We start from the raw sequence: 21,898 nt of genomic DNA on the forward strand, positions 1-21,898 counted from the left end.
TGTAAGAAAATTATTTTTATTCCATGTGTTACTATTTTTTAATACTCATAAGATTGTATGTATGTGTGTCTTTGTGGGTCAGCAGTAGTATGACTGAGCATGTAAGTCACAATATTTGGTTATGAAGAATGTACCTTGCTGTGTTGAGGATACATCTAATGATCTCTCTTCATTTTGGTTTCTTTCTCCCAGACAAGATAAAGTACACAGAGTTAGTGGACAAGTTTCAAGTTAGTTTTGGCTCTGTTACAAACTAGCATAGTGATACTGATCAAATCCATTAACCTCTCCAACGCTCCATTTTATTGTATAAAAATGAAGAAGCTGGAAGAGAAGATCTCTGAAGTTCCTTCCTCCTTCAAGTACTATGATCATAAATGAGATAGATTTTTCTGAATTATATCACACAGACTAAATTTTCAGTTTAAAAAATAAAAATATAAAAATACTCAAATCAATGAACATTTTACTACCAAATAGGAAACTTTAAAGGATGGAATGGCTTAAATACCTAACCAATAAATAATCATGACTTGAACTAAAAATCAATTAATTAATCTAAATTAAGTTTGAGGAATTTAAAGGGAAATCATCAATATGACCTTTCTTGAGCTCTGAAATATTTTACAAGCCTTTTAAGATGAAAAGAAAGCCAAGAGTTAGAGATAATATCCGTAAGACCTTTGAGCCAAATTAAATGGTCATGCAAACAGCATTTACACCCACTCCTTAAAGTCTCCCCTTGAGTTATTCCTCTTTCTTTCCACTCTTCCATCCCTAAACTATCTGCTTTATTTTTACACTGCTTCAGACTGTCACTTTTTCTTTATTCAAACTCTAATAGCAACTAAACTCTGGATGCCTAACTTTGAGGCTAATCCATTTTATTTGACATTTGTAGGTTTTCAAAGAGACTAAACTTTAAGTAAACCAAAACCATGTCTTCTATACTGATTCCTACCACAGGTTTTCATTTCATTGTTACCTAGTGCATTCTGGTGGTCACATAGCAGCATCAGAACATTGAACGACCCATGGTTAAATTAAGAGAGAAACAGAGACAGAGAGAGGAACTAAAAAGTAGAACTGACTCTCCTTATACTTGGCTGTTCATGAGGTCTTTTTTTTTTCCCATGAGGTCTTCTAATATATTCTATATTCAACCTCTTTGTTTTCTCACACCCTCACATCTAATTTTAGGCTTTATCTTTTGACACCTGCACTTTTTAACAGCTTTCTAATTATTTTGTCTCTATCTGTTCCTGCTAATCCCATTAAAATGAATGCATGTCACTCTCGAAGTAAAAATCTAGCCTTTCAAGACCCAAATCAAATTTCCTATATTTTTTGTAGTCTTAACTAGACCACTCTCTAAAATGTCTCTTCCTCCTTGGAACTAATTTTATCTCTTTGTTTTCTTAGCATGTCTTATTCAGAAATTAGCTGAATATGATATGATAAAACTTGTATTTTCTCACATAATACATTAATCTTGAACATTTTTATGTATCTCTGTAACCAGATGGTAAGTCTAGAAAGTTCTTATAATATAGTACGTGTTTGTTGATTTGATGTATTAACTTGGACAGGAATAAAATGGATATTTGACTTTGTATAGAAAAAATAACATCTTCTTGGCACACTGTGGTAGAAAAATGAATCCAAAAGTTTAACCTCAAAGGTAATTGTGATTTATATGGATTAATCTTTAGTGTGGGCAAGTAAAATTATGTTAGGCTTTGTGGATTAACATCATGAGAAGAGGAAGTTTATTTTGGTTAAGAGAGAAAATTTTACTAACTGCAATTAGGAACAAATCAGGAATTAATGATGCATTATATTCTAGAGCTTTAACTGATAAGCACCAAGAAATGACTTTCTCAACTTTAAATGGTTTGCACAATATTATTTCTATACTTTTCTCCATGCACAGAGCATAACGAAAACTGGGTCTGCTATTCAGAAAATTCAATATTTATTCTAACATGAATTGTTGAGTTATGAAAATATTTCATACACTCCAAAAGAGCATAAAATCTACCCCTTCTAATTAGTTTCTCTATGAAAGCCTTCCAGACAATTATAGGCTAATGGTACTGGTCAATGCTTTAGATGCTTTTCATTAAAGGTATAGTGTCACTACCAGATGAATTGCTTCATAGAAAAGCACTTAGCACAAAGCACTATAATGGAAGGTTAAGTGGTATACTTAATTACTAATTTCAACCCCTATTACCTATATTTTGCGGTGCAGGCACTTAAAAAGGAACCAAATATAGTCAATTGGTTCCCACTTTTCTGATTACAGGATTTAGTGGTAAAAGCATTGGTCCAGCTGTTTTTCTAATGAATAATAATCAAAAACCTTTTAAAATAAAAATGCTTATACTACAAACCAATATAAAAGAGATATACTAAAATTTCTATTGAATTTATATATACAATCACTTTGTTCTAAAAACTTTAATCTAAGTAACAGTACTTAGAAATCTGTATTCACTCTCCATGGCACTGTTGCCAATGAAGCTCTGAGAGAAAAGGTATTTGAAATTTTCATGGCTTATTTCCTATCTCAATATCATGCTGAAATGCAGGCAGAGCAGATGATTAATAAAATGCTTGATGACAACCATGGTGACTCCCCTGAGTTTTTTACATGCTGTTCATTAACTTTTTATATGTATATATCAAAATTCCTCACAACTGCTCTAATTTCCTTCAGGGCAGATTCAGTGTTTTACCCTTGATTATATCCTTCAGAATAACTGCAACTTTGCTCACCTTTGATTTATTAATTATATCTAAAACAATCTTTGCTGGAAGGACTCTTTTAGAGTCTTTGACTAAATATAAAAGGTGAAATCGAAATTGAGTATTTCTAGAGCTTTGCTCCTTAATTATCATGATTTTGCCAGCTTCGGCTTTTAAATATATTTTATATTGAGAAAACATTCAATTGATACATAAGACATTATATGTGTAAAAAATATAAGCCTAGAAAAAATACAAATATTTGTTAACTTTCCATTATAGTGCTTTGTGGTAAGTGCTTTTATATAAGTTTCATGAGTTAATTAATACTGCTCCAGCCTCAGCTACTAGTATTCAAATTAGACGTTAGCAGGCCACAAAACTGATTCATTGGAAAAGACCCTGATGCTGGGAAAGATTGAAGGCAGGAGGAGAAGAGGATGACAGAGGATGAGATGGTTGGATGGCATCACCAACTCAATGGACATGAGTTTGAGCAAGCCCTGGGAGTTGGTGATGGACAGGGAGGCCTGGTGTGCTACAGTCCATGGGGTCGCAAAGAGTTGGACAGGACCGAGCGACTGAACTGACTGATGTCACAAAAAGACAGAGGTCACCCCTTTTTGGACTGTGCCTAGAATATAGTATCTGGTAGGCACACAATTAAAGTGCTGATAATCAGACAAAATATTTAAAAATAGTGAGGTATAGAAGTTTTTAAAAGCATAAGATATTTATCTAAATGCATTATTAGTACATCAGAAAACTAGGTTCTGTTTATGTATGCTTAGGAAATGCATACTATATTTCTCTTTTAGAGATTCAACATGGTATTAGTATAAAGTCCAAGTGTAGACATTTTTAACTTATTTTAACCCAGAAATTCCCAAACTAATCTGAGAGTGGGACTTCCTCTCTCCTCCCCACAGGTCACCATTAACATTCTCTAGAGCAGGGTTCTTAAAGACACTGGTTTGGAAAGTGTAACAAGAGTGAAAAGTTAATGAACTAAGATCATTTTAATGAGCTAACTGGTGAAACCAAGTTAAGTTTCAAGAGGCAACCGCAGCACTCTAATATAAGAGTAACAGGATTTGTCCTTTTACAAGTTCGGGTCCACTGCTCACAGAGGACCACATCCCAGGGGCAGAGTCTAGACCTTATCCTACTTTATGTTTTCAGTGGCATCCAGTGCAATGATTTCCTCTCAGTAAATATAAGTATTGATTAATCTGGATTTTAGATCAAAATCCAGTCGACTCCTATTATTTCACTAGGCTGCAGTTATTACAAAAATTACATTTCTATTAGAATTCAGTAAATGTCATAAGGGTTAGCAGAGGCTATATAACACTGCATTCACATTTAAGTTACTTTGCTTCCAGATCTTCTATTCCTTCCTCTTATTATAGTTGGTAACAGAAGGTGTGCATTCTCATAATTGTAGTCTAAGACCTGGATGATTCGAAGAACATCAATTCAGGAAATATCTCTTGTATCTATTAATTGACAGTATTTTAAAAGGCACTGGGTACATTATTAATGTGCTTGCCTAAGATTTCTGTATTTTCAGAAGAAGAATTTTATTACACTAAATTCAGTATATATTTGTAAAGCATCAGATTTACAGAATAGGTTTGAAGTGCAGCTTGAATATGTAGATATTATAAATAATAAAAGGTCCCAGAAGGCATCACAGATATTTCATTTCATAATTGCATGTAACTACTAAGGAAAAGTGGTTTTTATTTTGTAAGTTAGTTACTTCCTCGAATTACTTCTTGCAAGAAACAAATACTGTAATAGAGTAATTTCTATATAAATTTTGGTAATCATTTTATTGTGCCAAATGAAATTTTCTTTTTTTAATCTTTCTATCATGCTATAAACCTGCTGCTGTATATAAAAGAGTTGTTTTCAAAAGAGGTGCACAGAAAAATGAGACAGTGTAGTAGTCTATTTTGCACTAAAATATGGAAAGGATAATAATTAGAGCAAAATACCTTTGTGCTTTTAATCTGAATTTTACTTTAAAATGGCATTTAAAAAATTGAGAGTGTATGCAATCGCAAATAACACTGGTTTAATTTCTAATCTACTGTTTCAGTAATAGTACTGACAAAACTCATTAATGGTGAAGAAAGATAATTTTTATGTTATCAATAATAGCTTAACATTCGTTTTATAGACTTCAAATGACTAATACTAGTGTCACAGAATCTGTGTAAAACCGCACAGTTATGTGACAGTGAAAACAAATGTCATTCACCTACATGTTCTTCTAGCTGCTGATTTATGGTACTATATAGAGCTCGTTTATTACTTCGCTGTTTGTCCCCGCCTGCAGCTTTCATGAGTTTCAGCTATGTCCCACCATCAAAGGAACTGTCTCATCCTATTTTCTTTCAGAGAAAAGTGGTATAATATTCCCTCTCTTAGTTTTAAATTTTAACTTTGTTACTTTTGACAAAGCCTTTCCTTTGTTCAAATGCAAGGATCCAGTAAAAAGAGCTTTGACATGTTGTGCCTTTCATGTGTGCATTTTTCTGGTTTCACTGATGTCCGGAATTTTGCAAACTATAACGTGTGCCTTCAAGTTCTCCTAGATAAATGCCATTTGTACACTGTATCAAGAACAGTTTAGGATAGCATTACGTTCACACGACTCTAACGTCCAATAAATACTTGATGGTTTCTCAGAAAACCCACAATGGGGTGAAAGGGACGCAAAACAATGCTTCGTTTTCGCTTGTCTTTCATAAAGCCTTCCCCCGATACACACGCACTGGCTCACCTGCAGGGTAGCGCTCGATCACCGGCCAGCTGTCCACCTGTAACGTGGCGTTGCCGCCACTTCTCGTGAAACGGACCACGTGGTATTTCCCATCGTTAATGATTGCATTGGACTCTTCGATGGCGATGTCATCTGTCCCAACATTAAATTTAACTCCGATTTTCCCTTGATGCTGGAAGAGAGCAGAGGAGTAAAAAGAGGTGCATGAAGTTGTGCTGATTCATCAGTGTTTATTAAGGATTGCATTCAGGGTATTGCTCAAAAACATGCTTCAGAACAAGTTGCTCTCCTCCGATTTTATTTCTTAAAACGTGTGTTATGTTATTGACACCTGGGTAAATCTGAAGCGTCTCTCTCATGGATAATTAATATTTCAAAAGACATGCTTTCAAGAGAATTGAGCTGCCTTCTTCCCAGGGGTTGCCACAGACAAGATGCACAGCTGCCTGTGTGAAACAACATACTTTCATGTTCTTTAACATAGTTCCTTTAATCCATGCCTTCCATTTCACAAGAAAAATGAGGCTTGAAATTCTCCCTTTTAATAACTGGTGAAATCAGAGCAATAAAGTCTATTTCTGAATATAAAGTAGACAAAGGCTCACAATATAGAAAATCATTCTATAGATTATGGACATACAGACAGGCATTTAGTGAGTGCAGTCATTATTGACACACACAGAAAATCCTCCTATGCTAAGAATCTGAAATTTACTCAAATTATTTTACAGATGATGAAACTATGATGCAGGAAGGTGCAATGACTTGTTCAAGGTTGCATAATTAAAAAGAGGGATGCTACAGTTAGAATTCAGTTCCCTCATTCTTAGTGTATATCTAAGCTAAGATGAAGTTAAGATATGGCTATCTAAAATTAGCTCTCTAAATGATGTGAAGCAACACTACAAATTATTCTCAGTGCAAAGTTTGTGGCTGTTAACTTTGTACTTTGATTATACAAAGCAGTAAAGAAAAACATGTGCTTATGCCCTCTGCCTTTGAGAAGCCTTCTCTAACAGCAGGGCTGTCAACTCTAGCAAGAGTTCAGTTATTTTTAAAGCATGTGGATTTGCCCTTAATCAGTGCAGAGAACACTTGCACTGCAGGCCCTTGTCAGAGTACGTAACCTCAAATTGTCTGCAGCTCACCTTTTGTCAAACCTCAGTTGAGAGGAACAACATGGGGGGAAAGGGATGTAAAGGACACATAGTCCATCCACTCCTGCAGAAATTTAAAATCAGGACATCAGAAACCTGAAGATTTGAACCACATCCTCTTGACCTCTGGCTGGATTCTCATCATTGAACTAAGCAGCAAGAGTATGACATCAGCTGACACTGAGAGTTATTGTATTAATTTAAAAAAAAAACAAAAGCCTTGTATAACACTGCATTAGTTGAAGGGAAGTATTTGAAGATGTTTGGGACACTGATCATTGTCATTGTTCCCTTCTGTTTTTCTTATTCCTGGTTCTTAGGGTCCACAAAAGAGCTCTTTCCTGTAACAGGTTAATACAGCTTTTATTTTTGTGTGTTTTCATTTGTTCCCTGCTTGATGGACAATATGACAAAATCACATTTCCTTTCTGACTTTGGTTATTAGGAAACTCAGAGTCAAAATGAGGAGGGAAATTTAACAAGCCGCATAGACCTCTGTTCTTCTGTTTTAACCTGGGCTTATTTTTATATTCTACCGTATTTCTCAAGTTTCTTACTTTTAAGTATATGCCATTGTAAGGCATTTTGCTTTCTTATAGATTGATTCAGAAGATAAGCAAGAGGATTCCAATGAACACTTTTTACCCAAGGACCTATAAAGACTTTTGTAGAAAATTTTAAAGCCTAGGTATTTTGTATAAATACTCATTATTTTTTCATTTTAGTAGGATTCCTCTTTGTTCATTTTCAGTAAAATATTTAACATGGCATATTTATATTTTAACACCTGTGATACAATGCCACAGGAAAAATTTTAAGAATAGTTCATTAAGTTATCTTTATTTAAGCAACAACTCTATAGTGTCCTAAGCACTTTACCAATACTAACTCTGATATTTTTCCTATCAGCTCCAAGAGAGGGGTACTATTCTGTCCGCATTTGACAGATGAGGAAACTGAAGCACAGAATGATAAAGCAATTTAGCTAAGGTCATGCAGCTAGAAAGAGAAAAGCTGTGATTCAAACCCAGGCAGTTAGGCTCCAGTGGTTGAGATCCTAATCATTACACTAGGCTGAATTTTAGGAATATTGGGTCACCCTCTAGCTACAGGTAGCATATTTGGTAAATCTGGTTGTTCTCTGTTACTTGTTTTATCTTTCTGGCTAGAATAGGAGCACTATGGAGGCTCTTATTATGCTCTGCAGATTGTTTCTATGTATCAATCAAGGCATGCTTAAAATAATTTGAGAGAGGATAGTAAGCAACTGATACATGGACATTTGTTGTGTTTAGTTGCCCACTGTGTCCAACTCTTTGCGACCCCAGAGACGGCAGCACATCAGGCCTCTCTGTCCTCACCACCTCCCAAAGTTTGCTCAAGTTCATGACCATTGCATTGGTGATGCCATCCAGTCATCTCATCCTCTGACTCCCTCTTCTCCTTCTGCCCTCGATCTTTAACATAGACATAACTGGATATTAAAATGGACTCTTTTGTCTCAGTTTCAGCTGCAATCTTGACATGTCAGTAAGTAAAAAACAAAGAACAAACAAACAAAAAAGGCCAGATTTAAAATTCCATTTTACAAAATGAGGTACAAGACTGCCTAAGCCAGACTTGCAAAGAAGAGCACTGAAAACTACTTTTGGGATCCTTGAGTAATTACCTATTTGCAGCCAATTAAAAAGGCAAGAAAGACAAAAATGTGATTGGTAATTAGAAGAGGATTTTGGAGAAAATTGAGGTGTGATGTGATTTGCATGTACCTCCAAGATAGAAGGTTACCTTTCCCTTATCTTAGGGGTACAGGGGAAAAGGACTTTAATGGCACATCCCAGGAAGTTTGATACTTGTCTCCTGGAAGTCGGGAGCAGTTGTGGGGGTAATCAGCCACCCCAGCTGCCCTTGCCTGGGATTTGACTCTTGCCCAACAAATATTCAAGGGGAGAGACTATGACTGGCTGAGGCTCTAATGGCAGCGCAAGGAGTTACTACTGCCCCAGGGCTAACCTGGGTAATACTTCATTAAAGGAAAGAACAGGTGAGCTTTACACATGGATCACGGGTTAGAAAGCCAGCTCAGAACAGTGTTGTATTCTATCCAAGAGTGTCCCTGGAGAGAGAGGTAGTGACAACTCAATGGAAAGAGCATGGAGTTGTAGTGATGGGTGCCCACGGACTGAGGTGAAATCCTAAATGACTATCTGCAGGAGGTGCATTTACCCTCTTTCAGGGAATGCAAGTAAAGAAATTTCAACCATGTGGTTAAGAGCACACACACACAAAAATCCCACCAAAATGTCCCCCAAAAGTGCTCCTCCGAGCCAAATTTAAGCATGGGCTAAACCCAGCTAGATGGTTACTACTGTGTTAGCCAGGTAAGATCATTTCTGCTGCTTATCTCCTCTTCCTTCTCCTGCTTCACACCTGGAGGAATCAGAAAGGAGGACGAGTAAAGCCCTTGGAAGTAAGAGGAGACATGACCCTGTTCCCTTGCCCAGTGCAAGCAGCAGCTCCAAGGCAGCCCAAGCAGGCATAAGAGACTGGCTTTAACTGAAACTGTATTTATTATTACAAACAAGTAAGCTGAATTTGGGCTTCCCAGGTAAAGAATTTGCCTGCCAATGCAGGAGACTCAAGAGAAGATCCCCTGGAGTAGCAAATGGCAACTCACTCCAGTTTTCTTATCTGGAAAATTCCATGGACAGAGGAGCCTGGCAGGTTCCAGTGCATGGGGTCGCAAAGAGCCAGACATGACAGACAGACTGAGCCTACACATAAGCTGAAATTATATCCCCATGAACAGAGGACTTTTTTTCATTATCCAAGAGTGACCAAAGTAATAATGAGACTTTTCCTAGACTTTACTGGAGTGAAGAAGAAATATTCCATGGAACAGTTTTAAATTCCTGTCACAACCTAGGAATCCACTCTTTCACCATAACAAGCATGTGAGGATATTTGTTACTCTAGAGTTGATTGCTTTAGTGTTTCTTCTATTATAGACATGTATCTTAACCCAGAATAGACAGAAAGAAACTCTTAAAGTTTACTACTTGTTCTGACAGGAAGGCTGCAGAAGGCTATTTTCATCAGAATTCTAATCATTAGGGAGATTCAAGTTCTGTGAATAGACATGTTACAATGCTAAAGATACAAAACACACCAAAATCTGAAAAATCTGAAAAATCCTTTACCTTATCCCTATATTTTTTTGGCAATATGAAATGTAAAATACTTATTTTCTTTTTTGAGTTTGTATATATAATTTATTGGGGCTTCTCACATGGCTCAGTGGTAAAGAATCTGCCTGCCGAGCAGGAGATGTGAATTCAACCTCTGGGTTGCAAAGATCCCCTGGAGAAGGAAATGGCAACCCACTCTAGTATCCTTGCCTGTGAAATCCCAGGGACAGAGGAGCCTGGCAGGCTATAGTCTATGGGATCTCAAAGAGTCAGGCATGACTTAGCTACTAAATCACCACCACCATATAATTTATTGGGGTCTAGTTGCTTTATAATGTTGTATTAATCTCTGTGGTACAATGAAGTGAATTGGCTATATGTATACATAAATTCCCTTCTTCTTGGATCTCTCTCCCACTCCCCACCCCATCCCAACCATCTTGGTCCCCACAGAGCACCGAGCTGAGCTCCCTGCGCTACACAGCAGGTTCCCACTAACTATCCATGCTACCCATAGTAGTGATCTATGGTAATCCCAACCTCCCAATCCATTGCACCTCCTCTCCGCCGCTCCATGTCCACTCGTCCATTCTCTATGTCTGCATCTCTATTTCTGCCCTCCCATTTTTCTAGGTCCCATGTATACGTGATAAAATATATATCTTCTAGGGTAAAGAAATCCCCAGATTTCTCAGGGATTCATTTCTTGCAACAAAACAGACTATTAAGAAACAGTGAGAACTGGTGATACTTGGAGAGCTTCTGACTTTAAACGATACTCATATTTTCCTGCATATGCTAATTTGGTCCTTCAGTTTCCAACATTTTTGACATCTCATGGATTCAAAGTCAAGAGTCAACTAGAACTGAATTATCCCCAAGTAGGTTTAAACAATAGACTGTACCCTAACGCATACATCATTTACTCCACTCCAGGTTGCATCAAGTTCTTGAAAAACAATTTAAGTATAAATAATAGCCAATAGGCCAATTTTTTCCCTAAAAACAAATAAAAAGGCATATAAACAATAAAATATTAATAGCAAGTATATTTAGAGAACCAATATTTATAGTTCTATTCAGAAACTGTAAATATTCTCAAAACACACCCCTCCCATATTGACAGGATAGGAAGTCATTTCAATTACATAAACAATAAAACTTGCTAAACTTTCTTGCCAATGGATAATTACAACTTAAAAGAATTCATTTCAAATTCTTATTCTCTGGGATTAAATGTGATTGTCTCTGGCAAATTTTCATGAATATTGCATTAGCAAAACCAGCAGTAGTTTCACCGGACATGTACTTATCTTTGAACACTGTATCTTTCTTAAAATAGATAACTGGCTCACACAATAGTTTCAAAAGTCTATTATGAGAATATCAGTAATGAGGCATTTATAATTTAATGAAGTCTTTCCACGGATTCATTAAATAAATAGTGACAAAGGTAATTATTGATTTTTTCACATAAGCTGATTTCACAATAAGGATTATATTATTAAACCAAGTTAAAAGGAAACATGAAAGATGACACCAGGAAGGAACTTGAAAGATTTAGACAGTGACACTAAAGTTAATTCATCTCTTAGTTCCATCTGCAATCACATACTCATTTGAAAAATATTTGTTTTAACCAAGATCTGAATTTAATGATTTACTCAATATCTTGGGCATACTTCAAGCAGGATATTTGTATGTTCAAGATGCAGATATATTCCAATCTATATGCATATGAAACATACAACAAAATATATATACTATGGCATACAGATATGTCCACTTCTTGTTAGGAAGAAGTGTTTAGCTCAATTATGTACAAGAAAACAGTAAAAAAAAAAAAAAAAAGAAAGAAAGAAAAATAAAAAGTGTCTTTTTTGTGGTTGTTCATTTATTTATCACACTCTTATAGTACCACTAAACAAAATAAGTAAGTGTGTGATCCAGCATGGCATGTAGATTAGCAAAGAGACTTGCTTATGGTCTATAAGCTTCTGTTCTGCCACACAATACAGCTCTATACTCCACTCTGGAGAGAACTTGATGATGTCTTCAAATGCACTCAATACTCAGGTTCATTTCCTATTGTACAGAACAGCCCCCATTGTCCAAGTCTACACTGTCAACTAAAATCAGAGTCAGGTTAAATGTTGTGTTTTTGCTCCTCCAGAGACTAATCCTCATCAGGGAACAAGATTTTAAGGCGAGACCTAGAATCTCTGCTGCTGGGAGTAAGTGACACTGCAAAGTGTCAGTCAGAGAGGCTCCTATTCTCTCACCTCAAAGTAGAGACACCAATTCAGATAATTGTTAATTTAACACCTGAACATTTTCCAATGAGTGACTCAGGGGTCCGCATGGTAGAGACTGTGCTTACCTGTCTAGATGGACTGTAATGTCAACATGTGGTTTGGATCTAGTCATTTTAACCTGGCACTGAGCTGGCAATGCACTCTCTTTCCCCAATAGAAACCCCACACCATTTCAAAAACAGAAGGTCACTGCTCCCCTGTCTTCTACTTTCCCTATTGACTAATACTTTTTCCTTCAGTTAATAAATACAAAATTGAATAATATGAATTCTGCATTTGATAAGCGTGCAGACAATACAAACAGGTCATGTGTGTTCTCTATCGTTAAGAAAGTTTTCAATCAAATTGGAGAAATAAAGGGGAGATAAATAATGCGTGAAAATACTCATACCCCTAAAAGAGGGGAGGGATTGGCAGGAGGAGCAGAGTTTCAAAGTGTCTCAGGACACCTTCGTATGACAGAAGCAAGCCAGTTGAACAGCTGTCGGCCAGCCAGTGGATACCAAAAAGATTCAGGGATGTAGAAGGTATGTTCTCTCTGCCTCCCGTCTCCCTTTCTGGGCCCTACACGCGACAGGGCTCACTGACCACCAGACATTCAGTAATAATAGAACGAGGCATTCTCATAACAGACTTTTGAAACATACCAGGAATCTACCTGAAACTTCGAGTTGACCTAAAGCTAAGTGTTATTTTCTCCATCTGCTCAGAGAGTTTAAATAATGTGCCTCAAATCATACAACTAATAAATATAGTATGGAAAGCTCATCAAATTGGAGGAATTTTGTAAAAACAAAGTATTTGCAATTGTGTCCATGTTCTACAAGATCCTGAAATCAAAGAATGGAGTCAAGAGCAGGGTTATTGGGAAATACACCTTTCTTTTTGGCTGATGACATTTCACAGCACCACATGATAAAGACCCAGAAGTGGCTGAAAGAGTGATCACTGTAACGAGATATCATTAAAGGCTCATGCATTCTAAGAAAATCATATTTTCATTTACTCATCAAATCTTCATGGAGGACAGTATTCTTTAGACTGCTATAGCTTTGATTCCATGAAACTATATCCTGACAATGGTATCACCCTTCTGGAGGCTTATACTCATCTCCTGGTCCGCAGACTGTCTAATAAAACTTTGTAAGCTCATGACAGCCCCCCAACCCAGACATCTTGTTTTAGATATTAGTTTTTATGTACCTGTTGTGACTCTTCAACCATATGATAAATAACTTGAGAGTAAAAAAACAAACAAAAATCCCAAACTGACTTATTCCTTATTGTTTCCTTCACAGCACTGTGAGGACTACCTCCATATTTACAGTTTTCCGAGACTCTTGCACCTACACGTTCTTTTTTAAATTGAGATCTAATTCACCTACCATAAAATCTGTCCTTTTAAAGTATACACTTCAGTGGTTTTAGAACATTCGCAAGGTTGTGCAAGCATCACCATTATTTAATTCCAGGATGTTTTCATCACACTGCAATTTTCTTTTGATGAGATAATGCATATAAAGTTCTTAGCACACTTAATGGCCACTCAGCACCTCTGAGCTCAATTATTATTATTACTTCTATCATTGCTATTCTTACATTTGGAAAACAATGTTTTCCTTCACAGTAGTTTGATGGAAGTTAATTAAAACAATGCTTGAATTACCTAGCCGTTGCAGTGCAGTTAGAACATAGAGTACCTTGACAGATTTTCGCAACAATTTGTGAAGTACCATATCTATTTTGCAAATAAAAAAGCTAAAGAAAAACTGAGAATGAAAGCTTGGAAAAACTGAGAACTGACCAAAAAGCATCTCTCTGCCAGCTGGCTTGAGAGGGACTATTCTAAAATCTAATCACGCTTACCTATGGTATAAACTGTTCAGCCATTGTTCATACTGAAGCAGAGACTGCTGGATTAGACACCCCTCTATGAACCCTCCAATGTAAATGATACTATCATTCTATGAAAAGCCTAAATGGATTGCTTAGAGGTTAGTACAGGGGGAGACAAAATAAAAAGAGAGAGGGAGAGAGAAGGAGAGAAGGAGGGAAGGAGGGAGAAAGGAAGAAAGGACTTGTTAGTTTTTTTTGAAATGAATCAAAGGCAACTAAATTTGAATTTGAGTCCTAGATTTTTTTCAGAGTTTATACAATAGCTAAGATCTAGGCTTGTGTTATATTTTTAAATCATAAATTCTTCAATTTATAAGGGGAAAGGGGATATCCCATTAGATCAATGTTTCAGAATAACCTAGGAGGTTTTTGTAAACTTTATGTGTGTGTGTGTGTTTTTATTTTTTCCCAAGAAAGTATAACCCTTCTCTTCAGAGGGGATGGAGAGACTTGTCTTTATGGGTAAGATCACATGGCTTAACACATTTGTAGGACTCGCTGGTGGTAGTGCGCACAGAAGCCAATGAGTTCTTCTTTGGAGGACAGATAGACCCTGAGTTCTGGTGATAACACTGACTCTTCAATGCCTCCATTTCTTCACATTATCTCTCCTTAGATGAATTTAAGTCAATAATCAGAATACTGTTGGGATGAAACTAGCCTACTACGTGATGAGTGGGTGTGTCTTCGAAAGGGGCAATCATCTTACTGTTGATATTTTGAAACTATCTCTATTTTTCTTACCAAATGAGCCTATACTGGATTTTGCTGTGCTTAGTAGCTTAGTCATGTCCAACTCTTTGCAATCCCAAGGACTGTAGCCCACCAGGCTCCTCTGTCCATGGGAATTCTCCAGGCAAGAATATTGGAATGGGTTGCCAAGCCCTCCTCCAGGGGATCTTCCCAACCCAGGAATTGAACCCAGATATCCCACATTGCAAGCAGATTATTTACTGTTATCTTTTATATTTTAAAAGACATTCTCCAACCATTATGAAGTTTTTCCAGTGTGGCTATGGGTTCATAAATCTCAAGTCTTTTTCATCACACTTTCCATGGTTCAAATAGCATATCTCTGCATGATGCCACACAACTCTAGGATGAAATAAAGCAAATTTATTCTCTTGGGAATCAGAGACAGCTATTTAAGATCATTAATTCTGCATTTCCATCCACTGAAATAAATAGCAACCATCATAAAATAAAAATACACATCTTTAAATGTGTCCGTATATATAAAGAATATGTACTATCATTAAGCTCTCTTTCCGTGAATAATCAAAAAGCAGAAATTAAGCAGAGTGAAAAGCAGGCATTGAGTGGTGACCCATCTCAGGTTCTTAATTTTTCACAGTAAGATCTCTGGTTTGAAGATGTAGCCCAGTGGTCTGGCATCATGACAAACCTCTTGAGCTGCTGCATGGAGATATAAGGTGACACCTGCTTAAGCCTTAGCAAAAGTTCAGTGGGTTGATCAGATATGGCTTGTTTGTTTATGGTTTTTTAAATTTGTTTTATTATAACCTTTAAACCTTTGGGTGGGTGTTAAATTAGCTTTGGTCACATTTTATGGTCATTCAGGAAACTGTAGGCAATAAACACTGGGTTTCAGCTGCAAATTAAAACCATAACCTTTATTTCTCTGCTTCTCTTTGACTCCTGTCTTTGGGCTGTTACACTGCTTGTTATTAATTCCTGCCCAGGAATTGGACAGGAATAGGACATTCAACTCTCCCAGTTGCACCAGTTGTTGGAATTTATACATAAAATAGTATAGTTTTTTCTATAAAATAGTTTTTCTGTAAAAAGTCCAGGATTATTTGTGGATTTCATTTACTGGTATCCCAGAACCATCATTTTCATGGAGAGCTGACTATGCAATTATGGTCTGACTTCCAAATTTCCACAGCATAGAGAACACTATCTTTCAGACAAGAGATAAAACATCTATGGATGGTGACTTTAGTCCTCTTCATGGTAAATATTATCTTAGTAAGCAGGTTGTAAGTAAAGTAAAATTAGTCTTTATATTTACAAAATCTTTAGGGACTTCCCTGCTGGCTCAGTGGTAAAGAATCTGCCTGCTAATGCAGGAGAAATAGGTTCACTCTCTGATCCAGGAAGATTCCACGTGCCACAGAGCAAATAGTTGTGCCACAACTATTAACTTTGTGCACCAGAGCTGCGAAACCACAACTACTGAGCCCGTGTGCCTAGAGCCCACACTCTGCAATAAAAGAAGTCACCACAATGAGAAGCCCATACACCACAACTCGAGAGTAGCCCTCCGTTCACCACAACCAAAGAACAGCCTGCATAGCAATGGACACACAGCACAGCCAAAAAATAAAGAAATAGAATTGTTTTTAAAATCTTTAAAATTTGAATGACTCAGTTAGTGAATGATTATAAAATATACATGAAATTAAAAGGTTAGTTTGGAAGGGATATAATGTTTTAAATTGTTTTTGTAAATTTTGACTTGAAACCAGAAAAATAATAGTGAGATGATATTTTCAAGTGTGTTTGATGAAGTGACTTTTAAATAATGCTATCTTGGTTTCCACAAGCCTTGAGCAGAGACTTAATTTGAAACACATTCCAAGAGAAAAGCTGACAGGGCTACCTTTCAATTTTTCATTTTTGTTGACTTCTAGCCCAGGACTACCTGTCTATATCCTTAGAAAAAGCAAAGGTATATAGATATAGATATAGATAAAGATATAGATATAGATATAGATATAGATATAGATATGGGTAGGCTTCCCAGGTGACTCTGTGGAAATAATCTGTCTGCCAACACAAGAGACACAGGTTCAATCCTGGGGTTGGGAAAATCCTCCGGTGAAGGAAATGACAACCCACTCCAGTATTCTTGCCTGGGAAAACTCATGGACAGAGGAGCCTGGCAGGCTACAGTTCTTGGGGTCATAAAAGAGTCAGACACGACTTAGCGACTAAACAACAACAACATATGGGCAGACAAAGGCATTCACCAAAGACTATTTTCTGTAGAAATCAGCAAGGTTCTATTATCCCCAGTGTGGTAAGCAATGATTTCTGTAGCCATCAAAAATAAATCTATGTTTATATGTGTAATTTTGGCACAAAAGAGTTTTCAGAAGAGAATATAAAATCTCTAAGGCTGAAGCTCCTGATGATTATGACCTTTCTTTGTCTTAATAAAACAATAATATTGTCACAAAAATAAAATAATAAGAAATATTCAGCAAGTTTCTATTAGATGCCATACATTTCATGAAAATGCTATACCACTCTTCCCAGAATTTAAAATTTTAAATAGGTACATGTTGATTGTGTTTATATACATTCATTTTTTTTCTAAATTATATGATTTCCCTGGATAAATGACACTAAAATTCTGGAAACAAAAAGTACTAAACTTGTGTTAGTCTTCACTTGTATTTATTTATTTACCGATTCATTCATTCAACAAATACAGATGGATTTTATACTATACTCCTGACATTTTGCCAAATTCTGGATAAACAGGGGTTAACAAAATAGTGCCACTGCCATTATGAAGCTTTAAGTCTCTTATTATTTCTTTATGTATTAAAAGTATTTCTTTATATATTAACATTTCTTTATATATTAAAATTTATATTAGTATATAAAGTATGCTAAGTGTCAAGAGGAAAAGGGCAGGGTGTTATGAGAGGCACTGAGTGATTAAGGAAAGCCTCGCTGAGGAGCTGAAGATGAGAAAAAGTCAGCAATGAGAATAAGAGTTTTCCAGGCAGAGGAAACAGTATGTGCATAGGCCCTGCGGAGGAAAATATATATGAATAAAAAGACAGATGCTGTTATATACATATGCAGATCCAGATATAAATACATAGACTCTCTGTAGAGAGAGAAATGTAAATTATGTATGAACATATGTAGGCATTATTCAGAAATTTTATCTAGAAGATTAAACTAGATTAAGGAATTACGCACAAAAAACTAAATTGCATCATTTGCAGACATAAAGCAATTTCAAAATAGATGGCTAATCACATTTTAAAAATCTTCCAATTTAAGAATGGAAAATTGTTGATATAAATGTAGAACCTAACAGTATGTATCTTGACATTCATCTAATTGTTTGTTCCTAAGTTTCATTCATCAGTGTGCTTTATGAAATGTATTATATAAAGCCTTTCTGAATCAACAGGGACTCACCACATTTTCTAAAAGTCATTTACTTCTACAATGTCAAAAAATGATTCATCATTCTATGCTTATATTTCAAAGTTAATGTAACACGTTTAGTTTCTTTGTGAGGTAGAATGTCTTGTTAACTCATTTCTCTAGAGAGCTCTTTTATCTCGAGATGTAGCAAGAGTTATCTGTACACTTTTCACCTTAAAAATACTGTTTGAAATCATTTGACTTGTTTTTCAAGTACCCTCTACAAATTAGCTGAAGAAAGAAATTTTCACCTTTGACCGTTTTACCTCCCTGTTCACCTGAAAGAGAAAAACCAACAAAGTTTGGTGCTTGAGTCCCTAAAATGCAAGTTTCCAGGTAATGAACTAGTTGCTAGTTGCTTCAAACAAGAAGATACATTTTCACCCAATTATTTTTCTGGAAAAACTCTGAATCAGTGAATTCAGAAGATAACATTTTTCCTGCAATTTGGCTTAGAAATTTGAAGATGAAATCACACAAAGTGCTCAAATCTGAATAATGTATGAGCATTTTGAACTTAAGGTAAACATTCATTGCTAACTTCTCCAGAGCAGTGATCACTGGGGGTTCCCTCAGAGTGGCTCAGTCCCCATGGACGATCAGTCCAGGGAATTCTCCAGGCCAGGATACTGGAGTAGACAGATGTTCCTTTCTCCAGGGGATCTTCCCAACCCAGGGACTGAACCCAGGTCTCCCACATTGCAGGCAGATTCTTTACCAGTTGAGCTACCAGAGAAGCCCAAGAACACTGGAGTGGGGAGCCCATCCCTTCTCCAGTGGATCTTCCCGACCCAGGAATCCAACTGGGATCTCCTGTGTTGCAGGCGGACACTTTACCAGCTGAGCTACCAGGGGAAGCCTGGGGATTCCTTGAGATCATCCCTTTTCACGGTTCCCCTAGAAAAGCCAGAGGGTATTCTGAAGAGACTTGTGGACTCTGGTAACAGAGCAAAGCTTGATGGAGAGATAACCATCAGAAGCAAAGTCAAGTTAGCCATCCACCCAAAGAACATGCATTCTCTCTCTTTTTCTCACTGCTGTATCACAAAGAACTTCCATTTACATGAATGTAACATGTTCAGTTCCATCTCAGGATCTTTATTATTCTTTTGTCTAGTTAGATCTTTCTTTGTTTCCCTCACCCTCAAATAACCAATCCCTTGTATTAGGGGTGAAAGAGAACCTTGAGAACTTTAGGGTAGAGCTGGTCTTTGACTCTGATGAGTGAAAGGACAATGCTTGTCTGTGAAATATGCCCTTTTTTATGAAACAAGTACTGAAGAGTGGCTACCCATCAAAGTACAGACACTCGTTTAAATGTCTGCCTCAACCATAGTTGAAAAGCCAATGCCAAGGAAAACGTGTCTCATTTGATTAATTGTATTCCCCAGTCTTTGAGTTATCTATGATAAATCTTTAATTATTAAAATCTTAGCAAGAGTAATATGCTGTGATCTCATATCCAACTTATATAATTCCTTTGCCAAACATGCCCACTCCTTTAAAATGATAATAAATCAAAACTCATTGAGAAGATAAAAATCCATTGAGAAATTAATCACAAATCTAAGGCTAAATGGAAGCCATATTCAACTTATTAACTGTTTTGTAACATTAGTGCCAAAGCTTCCCTAATGAGTGGAAGTTCAGGAAAGTCTGTATTTGGTAGCAGATGCATGATGACGAATTGATGATGATGATGATGGTAGTGAATTTAAAAGCTATCCTTCCTGGATACTTGCCCTGTTGTAGGAACTCTTAAGCAGTTTTTAAGAAATACTATATGAGAATATATGCTATTAGTTCCATTTATTTGATGAGGGAGCTGAACCTCAAAGGGCTTAATAACTCACCCCAAAACAGATGCCTAATAAGCATCTGAGCTGTGATTTGGTCTCAAACAATCTGGTTTCAGATTTTGTGTGCTTAATCATACTTAACTACTAGGCTTCTCAGAAGGGATCCAAAGGTGCTCAAAAGAGATTGCAATTTAGATGTGATATTAGTAAGCCTTTTGGAAAGACAGTGATGCTACATCCTTCCTATTGTATATACCAAACAATAAATCAATTACTTTTCAAACCTTGATACCTTTAATCCTCACACTAACTTTATTTGTCAGTCTTAGATTTATCATGTGGAGGATGCTTGAAACTCAAAACAAGTAGTTGACTTCTCTAAGCTAAAACATCTAGTCACATTCAACCCAGCCTATTTCATTCCAAACTAATGCTTTTCAGTCACAGAATGCTGCTTCCCTCTGCAAACCTTTTAATATCCCCTGGAAGTAGAAGAGGCCACATGAGAGTGCCCTGGAGCCTCAAAATCCTTGTCATTTTATGATGCTTTGAACACTGACAAACTTGTTAAGATGGAGGTAGGCAGAGCCCAGTAACTTTTATTTCATGGACATTAAATGTGTCCAGGTGTTCAGAATTACTAGCTGGCTAAATTTCCACCTGCAGTAGGGTCAGAGCAGATTGTCTCATACTTTAGAAGCCCTGGGAACAGAAATGGATCCACAATACCCTTTAGGTTTTATTATAACTCTGGATAGCACCAGATGCTCAAAGACTCTATAATGGGATCAACTAAAGAAATGTCCAGTGTTTTTCCTCTCTCCCTGTTTTTACCTAGCATCTTTGTCTACATCCCTGCTCTTACCTTGCATCTTTTTTCTTCCCAGCTAACAGATTTACTTAAATCATTTTCAGTATTAGTTGTCATTTTGGAAAGATGTGTTCAAACTTCCAATCAAATCCAATAGAATATATCGTCATCCTAAAAAAGACAGCCATGGAGATTTTTGCTAAATAAAATTTGTGACTCTGTTGAAAAGGAAAAGAGGGCTTTCACTGTTGTTTTCTAATAGTGATAAATTTATGTAAATATTTAAATATTTTAAAAGAAATATTAATGACCTTCCAGCAGATAAGTCTGTGTGTTACAATCAATAAGCAAGTAAATATAGATTTGAATTTTGTAACCAGTTTTATTATGTCAAAAAAATCAATGTACAGTACTATTATACGAAGTCTTTAAGGAGACACAGGAGCCATGGGTTGGATTCCTGGCTTGGGAAGATACCCGGGAGGAGGGCATGGCAACTCACTCCTGATAAGAAATAAACCATCATTAGCTATTTCTTTATCACAATAATAGACATAATTTAACAGGTTGTTGTTGTTACTGTTGTTTAGTTGCTAAGCCATGTCTAGCTGTTTTGTGACTCCATGGACTATAGTCCACCAGGTCCCTCTGTCCATGGGATTTCCCTGGCAAGAATTAGTAGAGTGGCTTATCATTTCCTTCTCCAGGGGATCTTCTTGATCCAGGGATCAAACCTGCGTCTCCTGCACTGGCAGTCAGATTCTTTAACACTGAGACACCAGGAATGTCCCAGTTTAATAGATAGAGGTGCTGAAATTTGAAATATGAATTGACCCATTATAAATATTCTAATCATAATTTTTTAACATTCTTGGTTAACTTTTGAGGTCATGGTTAGAAATATTAATATCAGTCTTGTCTATCTAATTCATTTAACTTCTCTCTTAGAAACATAATGACTATGTTTTAGACTATTTTAATCCTATTCTT

The 21,898-nt window shown here is 36.5% G+C and overlaps 1 protein-coding gene across 26 annotated transcripts in view; it reads right to left on the reverse strand.

The window, feature by feature from the left end:
- The window catches only part of NRXN1 (neurexin 1), a 1,158,212-nt gene that overhangs the window by 176,779 nt on the left and 959,535 nt on the right, over positions 1-21,898 (reverse strand). For all 26 annotated transcript variants that reach the window (XM_070478134.1, XM_070478125.1, XM_070478138.1 and 23 more), the window contains one exon: positions 5,546-5,717. In XM_070478134.1, coding sequence (XP_070334235.1) covers positions 5,546-5,717 — 172 coding nt within the window. The remainder of the gene's footprint in view (positions 1-5,545; positions 5,718-21,898) is intronic.

The sequence above is a fragment of the Odocoileus virginianus genome, chromosome 2 (genome assembly GCF_023699985.2).
Source record: "Odocoileus virginianus isolate 20LAN1187 ecotype Illinois chromosome 2, Ovbor_1.2, whole genome shotgun sequence".
NCBI lineage: Eukaryota > Metazoa > Chordata > Mammalia > Artiodactyla > Cervidae > Odocoileus > Odocoileus virginianus.